The sequence below is a fragment of the Cicer arietinum genome, chromosome 3 (assembly GCF_000331145.2).
Source record: "Cicer arietinum cultivar CDC Frontier isolate Library 1 chromosome 3, Cicar.CDCFrontier_v2.0, whole genome shotgun sequence".
Taxonomy (NCBI): Eukaryota; Viridiplantae; Streptophyta; class Magnoliopsida; order Fabales; family Fabaceae; genus Cicer; species Cicer arietinum.
Genome location: NC_021162.2, coordinates 72848963 through 72863950, shown reverse-complemented (window position 1 = coordinate 72863950; position 14988 = coordinate 72848963). Strand labels below are relative to the sequence as shown.

The window sequence follows — 14988 nt, the reverse complement described above, 5'->3', positions numbered from 1 at the left end:
ATATAATTGTTCACAATAGTGATTTTGTTATTTAAATATAGTATATAATCATATGATGATGAGATGTATATCAAATAAATGACAAAGTAAAATATTATTGTGTTGGTTATTATGTGTGTATATCAAACACCTGATATAATAATGTTTATCATGTCACTATCTTATCGTATATTATCTTATAATTGTAAAGATTTATATCATATATATTATCGTATATTATTATATCACACCAATCAAACGAGCAAGTATGACAAATTGAATCTTGAAATTGTAGGATATTTTGACTTGACGTGACTTATCAATGTTTATTTCACATTAATATTATTTTTTTTGAAATAAATTCTTCATTGAAGTTTGTCAAAGACAATTTATGAGCAATTATAATGTTGCATCCACTAATTATTTATAAATTAATCAATAAAATATTTAAATTTCATACGAAAATTAGTACAAATTTTACATATTTAATTAACTTGTAACATCATAGTTTCTAACGATAAAATTTTAAATACAATTATGTTGATTAATATTTTACAATTTTAAAGATGTTTATGTTAATTTGCAAATTTAAGAGACTAATTTAACTGAATTTATAATTTCATAACTATTTTGTTTATTAACTTTGTTCGATCTCTTTTTCTTCACTTCGCCTTTACACTAACGTGACGTTTTTCTAATCAATGTAGCTCTGATTGAATGTAAATATGTTATTTTCAAACTGAGATTTAGTAATAGTAAAGTCTTCGTTCAAATAAATACACACAGAATACTCTTACTTCACTGCAAAGTAAATTAAAAAGAAACATTAATATATTTTTAATATTGATCCATTTTTGTTAAATAAATTTGTAACATAATTAATTGGATCAATTATGCTCAAAGTAAGAATAATAAATTTGAAAAAGTCGAGGTGCTTTTTGCTTAATATCTTATAGATTACTTTTCATGTATCTAAACTCTAAATTTATCAAATATGTTTTACAAATATAATTGTGTTGTGACTTGTGAGGGTTTATATCTCCGGTAAATGAAGAAAATCTCTTTTAAAATATATTATTTTATAATTAATATAAAAAATGTTATAGTTATAATATCATTTCGACTTAGAATTCATTTCTATTGATTTGATAAAAAAATAAAATAAAAATAAAGAGAAAATCAAATATGCACAGAAATCATATAACAAACATTCCAATAGAAACTATCTATTATATGTTGGTGCAAAATTAATATTTCTAAAAGTGATATATCCATTATGATGAAAGTAAATAGAAAGTGACATCCATTAAATAGAAACCGTTTTTTATTTTGAGAAATCGAAAATATAAATCGAAACCAGTTTTAAAAAACGGTGGTTTTAGGTGTAAAATGTAAATAAGAATAATTTGGCGGGAGATATTTTCGTTCTTATTCGGTGTGCTAAAATCAATCCACTTCTCTCTAATTTCTATTCCTCAAAGCTACTTCGAAATCGCCCTCTTGTGTTGTGTTGCAGAAGCTTTAGGTCATGGAAGATCCTGCTCCACCCTCCGAAGCATCCATTCGTCGTTCCGTTAGTTTCAATTCTCACACTACATATTTTCATACTAATAATCTACTCGTTTTCCCCAATTGGACTCTGATTTGACCTAATTTCGTTTTTCTGTTTTCAATTCAAACAGAAAAGGGGTAGACCTCCGAAGCAAATTCCTAAGGAAGTTGACGCCGATGTAGAGCAAGCAGAACGAGAGAGTTCGCACGATGATTTTGAAGAAGCGCGTCCAAAATCTAAGCGAAATCGTACTCACGAAGGAACCGCGAGCGCCACGCTTAATCCCACTGATCAGAATTTTATTGGTAGACTGAAAACTCTCTAGTACTCTCTACAATTTCCTTTACTGTTCACTTGTTTAGTTATTTAGGGTTTGAAACTACCTGATTGAAAATTTCACGTTGAACACTTTATTTTGGGTGAATTCACGTGCAACGTTTTAGTGAAGTGAAATTATGCGCTGTTATTTATTTTTAGAGCTATGCTAAAAGTTATGAACACCGGTGTAACGAAATTTGACGACAGTATATTAAAACTGACCATAAATGGATAGTGGTAAATAGAAAACTATTGAGGTGTAAAAAAGTAATTGCAATTTTATAACAGTGTATTTCGTGTTTAGTAAAAAATGTTCTAGTAACATTCAACATTTTTGTTATTTTTATTGTGTCCGTCGAAACTTTGGTAGGTTAAATTGTGCGACAGTTTTCTTTCTTTCTTTTTAAGTGAGTTTTTAGAGTATGGTTTTTGGTTTTCCATATTTAGAGCACAGTTTTGATTGCAGTTGTAGATTTCGTTATGCGTTAAGGTCCGTCGCTGATTTCTTGTATGCTTTTATGTAGAGGCGATCAAAGGTAACGGAAAACTTATTCCTAATGTGGTCAAACTTTGGGTTGAAAGCTACGAAAAGGATCCAGGACCTGCAATGGTTGAACTCTTGACAATGCTGTTTGAGGTATAATAGTTAAAAGAATGTTAGAGTTTGACATTTTCAGTTTCATGTGACAAATCAAGGGCCCAGAGTAGGTGTTGTAGAAACTTGGCTAACTTAATTATTTTTTCATTGCTTAAAGATTTTCAGTGGAAGTAAAAATTGTTTTTGATTTTGGAACTCTTGTTGATAACGGTGGAATGAAATTTTAAACTGTGTAGGCATGTGGAGCCAAGTATCCTGACAAAAGTGATCTTTTGGATGAAATTGATGTCGATGATGTTGTTGTTGGTCTTGTCAACTGTGCTAAAAGGGTATACAACTTTCTCACATTTATTTTTTGTTTCACATTTGTCATCTGTTTACATTTATGTATTTGCTAAGTTCATAGTAAAACTGATAGTGTGCCATTTGAGTCTTCAGCCTCCTCTTTTGATTTATGTCAGATTATGAGCTAGATGTAGACATTTACCCTCCCTTGTGTACCTTTGACATTTTAGGGTGAAGTTGAAGATTATACAAATTCCAAAAAGAAGGAGTTAAAAAACTTCAAAGAGAATCTAGAATCATTATGGGATAATTTGGTCCGTGAATGTCAGCATGGACCATTGTTTGACCAGGTTTTATTTGACAAGTGCATGGACTATATCATTGCACTATCATGGTTAGTATGACTTTCCAGAGATTCAACTTTTGCTAATATTAGTTCTGTAATTTGTATATATATATATGTTTGTGTATGTGTGTGTGTGTGATGGTTTTTATCTACTGATGTATGTATGTAGCACCCCTCCACGAGTTTATCGTCAAGTCGCTTCATTGATGGGTCTTTCGTTGGTCACATCATATATAACTATTGCTAATATGCTTGGTGCACAAAGAGAGACTACTCGTAGACAATTGGATGCTGAAAAGAAGAAAAAAACCGAAGGGCCTCGGACGGAGTCACTAAATAAAAGATTTTCAGATACACATGAGAAGATAACATTATTGGAGGAGATGATGCGCAAGATATTTACTGGGTAGGAGTTTGTGAAACTAAAGAAACTATTTTTCTGTAAAGGAGTAGAAAGTTATTGTTTGTTATGAATATTATAGTTCTTCTGTCGTTATAGCTATATATCTAACATCTCCATGTAATCTTTTGGTGAAGGTTATTTGTGCATCGCTACAGAGACATTGATCCCAATATTAGAATGTCATGCATTGAGTCACTCGGGGCATGGATCTTGTCATACCCGTCACTTTTTTTGCAGGATTTATACTTGAAATATCTTGGGTGGACGCTGAATGACAAAGTAACGAACAAGTTTTAGATTTTTGATATTGCCTCTTTTAGTTTATCTTGTACTATACAACTTGTTTCTAATTTTGATTTTTACCTTTTCCCCTTCCCTCCAATTTGTAGAATGCCGGTGTAAGAAAGGCTTCAATAAGAGCACTGCAAAATCTTTATGAGATGGATGATAACGTACCGACCCTTGGTTTGTTTACCGAGAGATTTTCTGGCCGGATGATTGAGCTTGCTGATGACGTTGATGTTGCTGTGGCCGTTCAGGCCATAGGCCTTGTTAAACAACTATTAAGGTCTTTATTTCAAACCTTTTTCAATGATATATTACTTTTTTACTGGTGAGATTGCATGCAAATGATTTTAAATTGAGAGTTGGTTTCTTGGTTTATGCAGACATCAACTTATTTCTGAAGAGGACTTGGGTCCTTTGTATGATTTGCTGATTGATGATCCTCCAGAAATCAGACATGCCATTGGAGCATTAGTGTACGATCACTTGATTGCTCAAAATTTTAATAGCACCCAATCAGGATCAAGAGGTTTGAAGTCTATTCATGAAACTTTTGTATTTAAAACAAATACCTTAATTTTGACCAAGACAAGCATGTGATGAAGACAATTTCTTTCCAGGTGAAAATGACAATTCTTCTGAGGTCCATCTTAATAGAATGTTGCGAATTCTCGAGGAGTTCCCATCCGATCCTATTTTGAGTATTTATGTGATTGATGATGTGTGGGATTATATGAAAGCTATGAAGGTATGCCTATGTAACTTGTTATGTTTGTAATATGTGTGTCTAAAGCAGAGGCGAGCACACCTTTCTCTATTTTATAATGTATTTACAATAAATATAATGAATGCTCAAGGATGATATTGAGCAATCTCTTTCTAGTTAGTAGCTAATTCCTAATTCTATACAACTAGGACAAATATCAACATGTGGCTAATTTTAACACTTCCTCTCAAGTTGATACATGTTATATGCACCAAACTTCTTACAAATGGATTCAACTTGATGTCGTCTAAAGGAATTGGCCACCAATCAACCAGTTGATCATTAGAACCAACATAATTAGAACCAACAAAATCCAGTCACGATTTCTCTTGAAAGAATGTTATATCTCACAATATGGTAGTTGATCTCTTTGTGCTTTAGTTATTTCATGAAAGATTAGATTGGAAGCGATATGAAGTGCAACTTGGTTGTCACTCAAATTAATTTCATTGCTTTGACATCTCCCAAGGTGAATTGTTGGAGTAACTATCTCATCCATGTGAGTTGTTACTGCCATAGACCAATACTCTACTTTTGCAATCGGCCTTGCGACTATAATCATTGTTTCCAACAGTTTGGGAATATAATCATTGTTTCTCTTTTTTGGCGTGATCATTCCTTTTTCTGACCGCTGTCATTTCCATCCACAATCATTGCCGCCATTTGTCGCTGCCGCCCTACTTGAAAAGTTTTTCAGCAAGTTTTCTGACATAACCACTTGCATTGTGTACGGAATCTCCCAATGAACACAACCCATATTTTCAAGTCAAAAGTTGCTACACGCGCGTTCATGCACCTCCAAGATCAGTCATGTTCATCTCTCACGCCAACGTCGAGTGTAGGCGAGTCCGTCAACCTTTTTGCACGATGGTTCAGTTGTCTAGATTGGATTTTCCCTCCTGATTCCGGATTTGTTTTCAGTTTTTTATTTCGAGCAACATGCATATAGACTACTTGTTCTTCAGTGTTTGACATGCAATTCGGTTCTTACTTATAGATTATATCAGTGACTTCTATTTCCACAGATGATCATTTCGGTGGTGTCTCTTTTTCCACAGATGACTTCTTTTTCTGTTCATGGTCATTCTTAGTTTTTTTCCCGGTGGTGTCTCAGGTGCAGTGGCCCTATCTTTGTCCAATATGTACCGGTCTTACCTTTCTCTCCCTAAAGCACGCCTCTCTCTCTTTGAATTGTATTTAAGTTTAAATATTTTGGGTTTCCAATATTATTGGTTTGAAACTTTCAAATACATGTTTTTATAGAAGGGCAAGCTTTGCTTTTTTTTAGAATATTACAAAATATCTTATAATATCTTTTATATTATATTAAAGTATCTTGAGTTATTTCCTAAGATCAATTTATAATCATAGAGATATCTTAGAATATGTCATTATTATTGTGATTTGTTCCTGATTTAGGATTAAGTATGTATCTCTATAAATAGAGATTAGTATCGAGTCTTTTGTAATCAAGTTACTATAAAGTTATTATCAATAATATTCAAGCTCTTATTATTTTCTCTCCTCATTTTCTCTAAAATCCCACAACTTCAACATTTTTAAGAGTCCTACATTGGATGAGAGAATGTCTGACAAAGTGTTTATAAGTGGTGGGTAGTCCTCACCCTATACGCCGGTTTTGTGAGGATTGTGAAATGTCCAACCCAAATTCTAATATTGTATCAGAACCTATCCAATATCTATTAGGCCACCTACTTTCAGACCACGTCCAGTCTTGGACATAAGAGGGGTGTTAAGAGTTCCACATTGGAAGAGAGAAGGTCTGACATAGTGTTTATAAGTGGTGGATAGTCCTCACCCTACTAGCCGATTTTGTGGGGGTTGTTAAGGATGCTACCCAAATTCTGATAGTCTTTAAATGGCTCCCCTTGACCTAGTAGTTGCTTGATGTTGGGATCCATTAGAGTATCACTTGATCTATAATCGAACATTCTAGTCTCATCAAGTGTATCAAGAGAAGTTTTTGTTGATTATCTGTCTTAGTCTGAGCAACTTCAATCTCCAATTTTTTTTTCCAAAGACCAAAATCTTTAGTTTGAAAGGGTGTGGACAAATGTTATTTGAGTCTACTGAGGACATTGATTCTAGGTTATTCAACCTCTCACAAGGGTTATAAATGTCTCCCCCTATTGGTAGACTTTATATTTCAATGGCTGTCCTCTTCAATTAATCTAGGTTTCCTTTAATTCACTTCTCCCAAACCTTTTTCCACCTTTGTTTCTCTTGCTTCCATTTCTGTGTCTATACCTTTTCTTCCCTCTAACAGTCTTTCACCATAACTCACTTCTATCTGTACTAGTGTGGTTTCGTCACCATCTTAGGGGGCTTTCCCAGTCTCCCCTACAACAAGCGCCCCTCCTTTATTTCCTTCCTCTAAATCATCTTCCCTTGCCTCATCCCATTTCAGTGGTTCCCCTCAACCAACCAATACCCATCCTACATAAACCAAAACTGCCAATGTCCTACCTAGGCTTCATCCCTTAGTCTTCCTTACCCATATTGAATCTTGTACTATCAATCAAGCCCTCAAGAATCCCATGTGGTTGGCAGCCATGAGAAATATATTTTCTATTCTTGAAAAGAACAAAACTTGGTCTCTTGTACCTCTTCCTCTAAATATAAAGGTTATTGGGTGCAAATGGATTTTTCGTGGCAAGGAGAATGTTGATGGCACCATAAATAAATATAAAGCCCCGTTAGTTGCCAAGGGTTTTTGATAAAATCACATAAAAATAGGGATCTGTGAACGTAAAATGATAGATAAAATGGAAATTTATTGATTTATGGAAGAAGGGAAAATTCTGATACAATGTATAACCCAGAGCAAAGCTCCTCCAAAGAAAATAGTATCTCCTAATTCAATGAAAATAATAATTATTCATGAGCAATATTCCCCTACCCTCCTTAATTTATTCCCCTATGTGTAACTGAAATCCCTAGAATTTAATGAGTTTCTCTGCCCGGTCATTAATAGACTGCTTATTCTCTTTTTTACCCTTGCGGACATAAGTTCTCCACACTGCAGATTTGGGCCTTTCACTAGTCTTAAGCCCACTAATTCTATCAGTTTTCACCAACTCCATGCTTTTGACTTTCATGAAACCTTTTCACCTGTCATCAATCCTATCACCATCAGGTTGATCCTCACATTACTCTCACAAATAAATGGGTAATTCAGCAAGTAAACATCAAGAATGTCTTCTTAAATGGTATTTTTGTTGAAGAGGTTTATATGGATCAGCCTCCTAACTTCACCTCACCTTATTCTACCCTAGTTTGTCGTCTGCATAAAGCCCTTTATGGCCTCAAACCTTCATCAATGGTTTGAAAGTCCCAGGTGCTGTGGTGGATTTTGGTTTCCATATCAGCTAGTGTGACTCCTCCTCTGATGGTATACCTATTGGTTTATGTATATATAATGATATCATCATTGGCAACTCCCCCATCTACTTACCAATATCACAACTGAACTGCATCATGTGTTTGCTCTCAAGCTCAATGTGGCTTCTCCTTCTTCCCAGTCTCACCACCTTGATCTTGTGGGTGTGTGTGAATATAAAAGCATATAGGGTTTCTTTCGCTGCCTTTCTCAACAAGCTTCAGCTCATAGAAGGTTCGTCAGTGCTCAAGAAACCACAACAGTTAGTTAGCCTCTGCCAGCGTGGCACTGGTTCATTTATAAATCATTGTAATCTGAAATTTTGGTTCAGTTTTTTCTTTCATTAATATATGAAAATTTGATTTTACAATTCTCTCTTTCTCTTTTCTATATATTAGTCTTTGATGATCCAAGATGAATAGTAGCAGAGGACCGGGTTGGGTAGACATCTGGAACAATGGATTTCTCTCAATATTATGGGTTTCGGCACAATGTATTTGCTTGCAAAATTGAACCTGTTTTCTGTTACTGCTGCCCTTGTGATATTCTACCAAAGAATAAGTCATAAATTTTTTTAGGTCAGATTTATCGATGTGCTTGACTGAGTAATATGCTTTCTTGACGGTACTCAATATTTTGTTTGCAGGATTGGAAGTGCATTGTATCCATGCTCCTCGATGAAAATCCATCAATCTCTGACAATGGTGCAACAAACTTGGTGCGACTCCTGTGTGCATCAGTGAAAAAGGCCGTTGGAGAAAGGATTGTTCCTGCTACTGATAACAGAAAGCAATACTACAGCAAAGCCCAAAAAGTTTGTCTAACTTTGATTTTCAAGTTTTCAATCCAAATCCCGATTTCTTGGTTTTAGTTTTATATTGGGATTCGATGTGTGTTGCATGTGGTGTTTTAATGTTTATTTTATGATGTAAAATTTTTCGCAAGCCATATTTCTATATATAGTACAGATATTTTTGTTCTTGTTGAATTTCTGTAGGAATAGGAATATATTTTCATAATTTTTTTATAAGAATTGTGGTTTTTTAATTGCACCTTCAAAGTGTAAACCTCTAATTGCTGCAGGCATGTAGTTAATTTCAGTAACAGAAAATACGCTCACTGGATTGTTGACCAGTAGTAATTCTAAAAGTACTCTGATAGAAACGGATACCAAATATAGAAATTTAAAGGAAATAAACAACTCTTATCGAGCAATTCTGGTTATTATGGCCAGAATTTGGATTACAAAAGAAATCTAGTTTACGTAATTATAAGAGAGAAAACAAAGGAAAATTAAGATAGTCACTTCCTATCCAAGAAGTTCGAGAGTCTTGGTCTCTCCCTTTCATGAATTTGTGAGGCTTGGTCTCTTCCAATCAATTTCCAGTCCCAAAATAAATGCCTACTGCTTTTGTCTTCAGTTTCCCTATTTGTATAAGCTGTCTAATAACATAATTAATAGCTGCTGCCTAATAACATAATAACTACCTAATAATATTTACTACTAAGAGATCTAACATACTCTTATGCTTTGGTGTTTTTGTTGTTCCTGCATTGGTGGTGATTGATTAATGTTCTTTGTGCTACATGGTTTGTTTCATTGTTCTTCGTGACAGGCTCTAATCTCTTCTCTTCCAATATATGACAGGAAATATTTGAAAATAATAAACAGGATATAACTGTTGCCATGATGAAGACTTACCCATTACTCTTGCGGAAGTTTATTTCAGATAAAGCGAAAGTGTCATTGTTGGTGGAGATTGTTTTGTATATGAACCTTGAGTTTTATTCCTTGAAGAGGCAGGAACAGGTTGGCAATTCCTTCTTGCAGGTGCTTTTAGACTATTTATGATGATTCTGAAATTAATTAATTATTGCTTGCTTTTTCAGAATTTCAAAAATGTCCTCCAGCTCATGAAAGAGGCATTTTTTAAGCATGGTGACAAGGACCCTCTAAGAGCTTGTATGAAGGCAATTAACTTTTGTTGCACAGAAAGTCAAGGGGAATTGCAAGACTTTGCTCGAAATAAGTTAAAGGAACTTGAGGATGAAGTTATTGCTAAGTTGAAATTTGCAATTAAAGTAGTGGTATGCTAATCAGAACTCAAATGTCATGCGACTGTTACTTTTGGATCTCTTAGGAGAAACTTAACTTATAGAGAGTTGACACTGCAGGATGGGGGTGATGAATATGCTCTTCTTGTAAATTTGAAGAGGCTGCATGAACTCCATTTGTCTAGATATGTGCCTATTGATAGCCTTTATGAAGACATTGTTATGGTGCTACGTGATTTTAGAAATATGGAGGATGAGGTATGTAATGGCTGCTCACTGGTGTTATGTTTCCTGTGACATTCTTATTTGTGTTTGATTAATCTTCTGCTTATTCCCCAATTAGGTTGTTGGTTTCCTGCTTCAGAACATGTATTTTCATCTGGCTTGGAGTTTGCAGTCCATAGTAGATGGAGAAAGTGTTTCTGCTGCATCCTTGACTTCTCTCCTCTCTAAGCGTGATAATTTTTTACAAGAACTTGAATACTTTGTAAACTTGGCTACTGATAGCAATGAAGGAGGCAAAAGTGGAAGTGAACTTGCTTGCAGAGTAAGAGAACTCTGACTTTTTTTCCTTCTTTTTTCTCTTGTGTAAATATATCATGTCTTGAAGTTTAAAAAAATGTGCTATTTGCCAAAGGTATGCACTTTGCTTGCATCAACATGGTGTTTATTTAGGAAAACAACCTTTAGTAAGTCAAATCTGGAAAGGTTGGGATATCAGCCTAATGCATACGTGGTTCAGAAGTTCTGGGAACTTTGTCAACAACAGCTTAATGTTTCAGGTAACCCCAACAGATATGCTAAAGATGATGGACTAATTCATCTTATGTTTCTTAATTTTTACCTGAAACAAATTATTGCACTTGAGACTGAAAAGATTGTATGTACACTGTATAGAATCAGCATAAAGTACAATATATATACATGAACCTGAGCTTACCAATCTTGCAAGATTAGGGAATAGAATCAATAAGAAAGGAAAAAAAGGAAAGAACCACGTAAAATACAATCAGGATAATATCTCATCTCAAGGATACTAATAATATTCTCAATATCTTACAATACTTCAACAATTACAAAATGTCAATACGCAATGATCACTGTCTATTTGTTGAACATCACATTTGAAGTTCCATTTGCTAATTAAATTTGGATTTAATCCTGCTAAATACTCTCATTCTTCATATTTCTATTGTGCACTCATCATGTTTATAATGCTAGAAATCTGTTTCACTTGCCTATCAATTTTCAGATGAAGCAGAAGAGGACGATGTAAACAAAGAATTTTCGGAGGAGATTAATAGATCTGCAGTTTTAATTACTGCTTGCAAGCTGATTTGTACTGATGTTGTCCCAAAGGTAAGTTGTTATTTGTTTCTTAGTAGTTATGACTTATGACAATTGCCGCTTTACTCGGCAAAAATATTTTCTTACTAGTGACAATTGCCGCTTTACTAATGCAGGATTATCTTGCTCCTGAGATTATTTCTCATTTTGTAATGCACGGGACAAGTCTGGCTGAGACTGTAAAGCATCTGATCACAGTTCTGAAAAAAACAGAAGATGATTTGGCAGCCATTTTTCTTGAAGCACTTAAAAAGGCAATTGTTGTTCTGGATGTTTTCTTATATATACGTGATAGATAAAGTTGTGTTGTCTTTTGTCTTTTATAAATTATTATGAGGGTATCTCTAGCAGCAATAAACAGATGATCTTTAGCCACATGTCCAACTTAATTGTAATATAAATACAAAAAATTAATTTCTGTATTATGTATTTGAAGGGTCACATGGCTTATATTGGCTTGTTCCTCATTTGATATTGATTTCTAATATTTTATATGTCCTGTCTACCTTCCAAATCCTATAGTTTTACCCTTAGTTCAGTGTTGAAACAGTTCAACGTTGGATCACTTTTTTTTCTTAAAGAATTTTAATTTGAGTTGGTAGGAAATGAGGGCCTGTCTTTCCGCCATCCCTCTGCCTAAGGGGGGGTCTTGATGTTTTATATCTTGCCCTCATCTCCCCTCTTTTCTGATAGCTCATCTATTTATTCTCACAGGCATACCATCGGCATGCTGTCGATAAGTCTGGAAATGACAACATTTCATCAGAAAACTCTTTCTCGGAGTGTAATAAACTGGCTGCTCAACTTTCTGGAACTTTTATTGGGGCTGCCCGGAACAAGCACAGGCCAGACATTTTAAAACTTGTCAAGGATGGTATTGAATATGCTTTTGTAGATGCTCCAAAACATTTGTCTTTTCTGGATGCAGCAGTGCTCCATTTTGTGTCAAAGCTCCCTGCATCTGATGTGTTGGAAATGTGAGTTTACTTCTCCTTGTTAGTGTCATTCACAACCATTTGCTTATGTGCACATTTTAATCAGCTTCTGTTAAATAGTAAGAAGGATGTCGAAAAGCGAACAGAAAATGTAAATAAAGACGAAAACCCCAGTGGCTGGCGCCCCTATTGTACATTTGTTGATAGCTTACGGGAAAAATGTGCAAAGAATGAAGTTTTTCAAGGTAGTTTATGCAATTTTTTTTCTATTTGAATATAATTATACTGTACATCCAAACGCATTTCATTATAAAGCAACAGACTATTAGATCTCTACTGAAATCAAAATATATAGTTTATGCAACCAAAATAATATACATGCAGTTTTAAAAATTCTTGAAAAGTCAAGCCAAGATTTAAATGACAAATGGCAAATATTTTTCTCCAGTTGGGACTTGATTAACCAATTAACTTTGACCGGATCTTACCTGTTGGCTTGCTGGCTCAATCATTCATCTGCTAGTATTCCTTTTATTTTTGTGGAAGTTGTGGGATTTTAGAGAAAAGGTGGAGAGAAAATATTATTGATAATAGGTTTATGTTGACTTGATCACAAAAGACTCAATACTAATCTCTACTTATAGATCTACATAGACTCAATCCTAAATTAGGAACAAATAATAATAATAATAAGAGATATTCTAAGATGTCTCTATTATTATAAATTGATCATAGGAAATAACTCAAGATAAGTATTTTAATGTGTCTGCCATGCTTCTGCCATGCTTCTGCCATTTGCCGTTACGCCGTCCGCCATATGTTTATGGCGGTTTTTCGGTTCGCCGCCATCGACAACACTGCTCAGGAGAATGTGATTAAAATTTATTGCTATATTCGTTGATGCGTAATAGTGGGCTGTGCTACACATTACCTTTACAAAAAGGTGACCGTAACTGAATAATGAGAAAATTATCAAGGAATTTAGATTTATTCAGTAGAGGATGCTTGATAGTTTATAACGATATAATATTTAGACTATCAAGACAATTAGTACATATTTTGCCCCCGTACGAGTTGTTCTTTAAAAAAGTAAAGTGTGGATTGTATACATTTGTAAAATTCATTTGAGGTTTTACAATTATTATGCATGTGCATATATTTTATTACAATCTTAGTCATTAATATTTTTTAATCAATGGATGTTGTTGCACTTCATCCGTTTAATTACACCTCTACCGTCATAGTTTTGGCCGACTCTGTTTGAGCACAAGGTGCTTGTAAACTAAAGTTCCCCTTTAGCCGCATCTTGCAATAATTTTAATTTTTCACAATATTCGTAATGACAAAAAGATATTAGATATCGATTGGTGATGTGACTTGTGATGCTGAGAATTGATATATTCAATGTAAAGACTAACATCACTAATCATTTTCAGATGAAAAAGAAGGGGTTCCTACTAGACGTCGGGGTCGGCCACGTAAAATGCAAAACATACCCGGAAAGAAGCTTTTTGATGAGCATAGCTCAAGTGAAGATGAGGATTCCATTAGTGAATCTGAACAAGATGCACAAGATGAAGACACTCCTTTGATACATTCTATCAGACGCACATCAAAGTTAAGGTCGCTGGGACTTGAAAGCAAATTTCAGACAAAGACAGGGAATTCTGTAAGAGCTACAGATAATGTATCTGCTTCTAGAACATCAGGTATCTCGTATTAGCAGATCAAGATTTAAATACCAGTCTTAGATCTAGTTGCTTATTGAATTGGGATATTTATACTACAGTTTAAACCAAATTTGCATGTCTGATTATTGAAATAAATTTTGCATCCAAGCTAAGTGCTAGCATAATCTTTTTTCCTATGTTTGGTACAAAAAAAAAATCATTTTGTGGTTTACACACTCAATGCACTGCTTTTTCATTATAAAGGTCGGCTGGGGACTTTCCTTTACAGTAACTTGTCTATGTAACTTTGTTAGTAACTCAACCGTTATTTTATGAAATTTTCTGACCGAGAATGCGACTATGACTTTGGAGGTTTTGCAACCTTCATAGACTTTCTTCTGATGCGAGATAGACTTGATCACATGACTGATAGAATGCTGCTTTATATTATTTTATCAGGTCAATGGTTCCTGTTAATAGTATGACTGCATTCCTTATTTGAAGAACCTATTGTATATTGTCTCTCAATGTCACTGTTTCTTCCATTGTGCAGGAGCTTCAAACTAGCGTTACAACGTTGGAGGAAAAAATGTATTTTTGCAATTGGTTTGGCACATATTAGTTTACTGCAGTTGTTAAAATTAGGACTACTAGTAGTTGTAATTCAACTTGCCAATTGTACATGATCGTAGAATCTATCCTACTAAAGATTGATAGCCTTACCGGTGAAATATGTTAGTATGTGTAAGTTGTGACAATCTTTGCAGAATTTCATTATAAAGGTCGACATTATCTGATTTCATGCAGAAAACTTGCTAACCTATTTCTACCATTTGGCACGTGTTACAGTTGAATCAATTTACTCAATAATTTCAATGAAGAGTAATAGAGTAAGTACAAAGAAAAGAATAGATGTCTAAGGAAGAAACATGTTCCAAGTACTACATAAAGCATAGTTGGGTCGTTAGATTCTTTGCTTCAAGCTTAATAAAGCTCTTTCACATTATCACATATAAGGACTTAGGCTAAACATGATTTTGTTTTGCTTT

The 14988-nt window shown here is 34.3% G+C and overlaps 1 protein-coding gene across 1 annotated transcript; it reads left to right on the top strand.

Annotated features, from left to right (window-relative positions):
• The first annotated feature begins 1360 nt into the window (after window positions 1-1360).
• LOC101493297 (sister-chromatid cohesion protein 3) lies at window positions 1361-14741 on the top strand. Its single transcript, XM_004494252.4, has 22 exons — window positions 1361-1552; window positions 1662-1836; window positions 2374-2486; window positions 2684-2776; window positions 2963-3126; window positions 3248-3484; window positions 3616-3760; window positions 3871-4049; window positions 4150-4295; window positions 4387-4514; window positions 8579-8746; window positions 9581-9742; window positions 9823-10020; window positions 10108-10245; window positions 10331-10534; window positions 10625-10769; window positions 11240-11346; window positions 11451-11588; window positions 12049-12311; window positions 12390-12514; window positions 13706-13978; window positions 14493-14741. The coding sequence occupies exons 1-22, from the start codon at window positions 1508-1510 to the stop codon at window positions 14504-14506; spliced, it is 3360 nt and encodes a 1119-aa protein (XP_004494309.1). The 5' UTR covers window positions 1361-1507; the 3' UTR covers window positions 14507-14741.
• Window positions 14742-14988: the final 247 nt, after the last annotated feature.

What these genes read in the sequence shown, in the direction of transcription:
- LOC101493297 (XM_004494252.4), top strand. Translation starts at nt 1,508, where the DNA reads ATGGAAGATCCTGCTCCACCCTCCGAAGCATCCATTCGTCGTTCC. An exon ending in CTTGTTAAACAACTATTAAG is followed by an intron (nt 4,050 to 4,149) that starts GTCTTTATTTCA and finishes TGGTTTATGCAG; the next exon opens with ACATCAACTTATTTCTGAAG. An exon ending in GCATCTGATGTGTTGGAAAT is followed by an intron (nt 12,312 to 12,389) that starts GTGAGTTTACTT and finishes TCTGTTAAATAG; the next exon opens with TAAGAAGGATGTCGAAAAGC.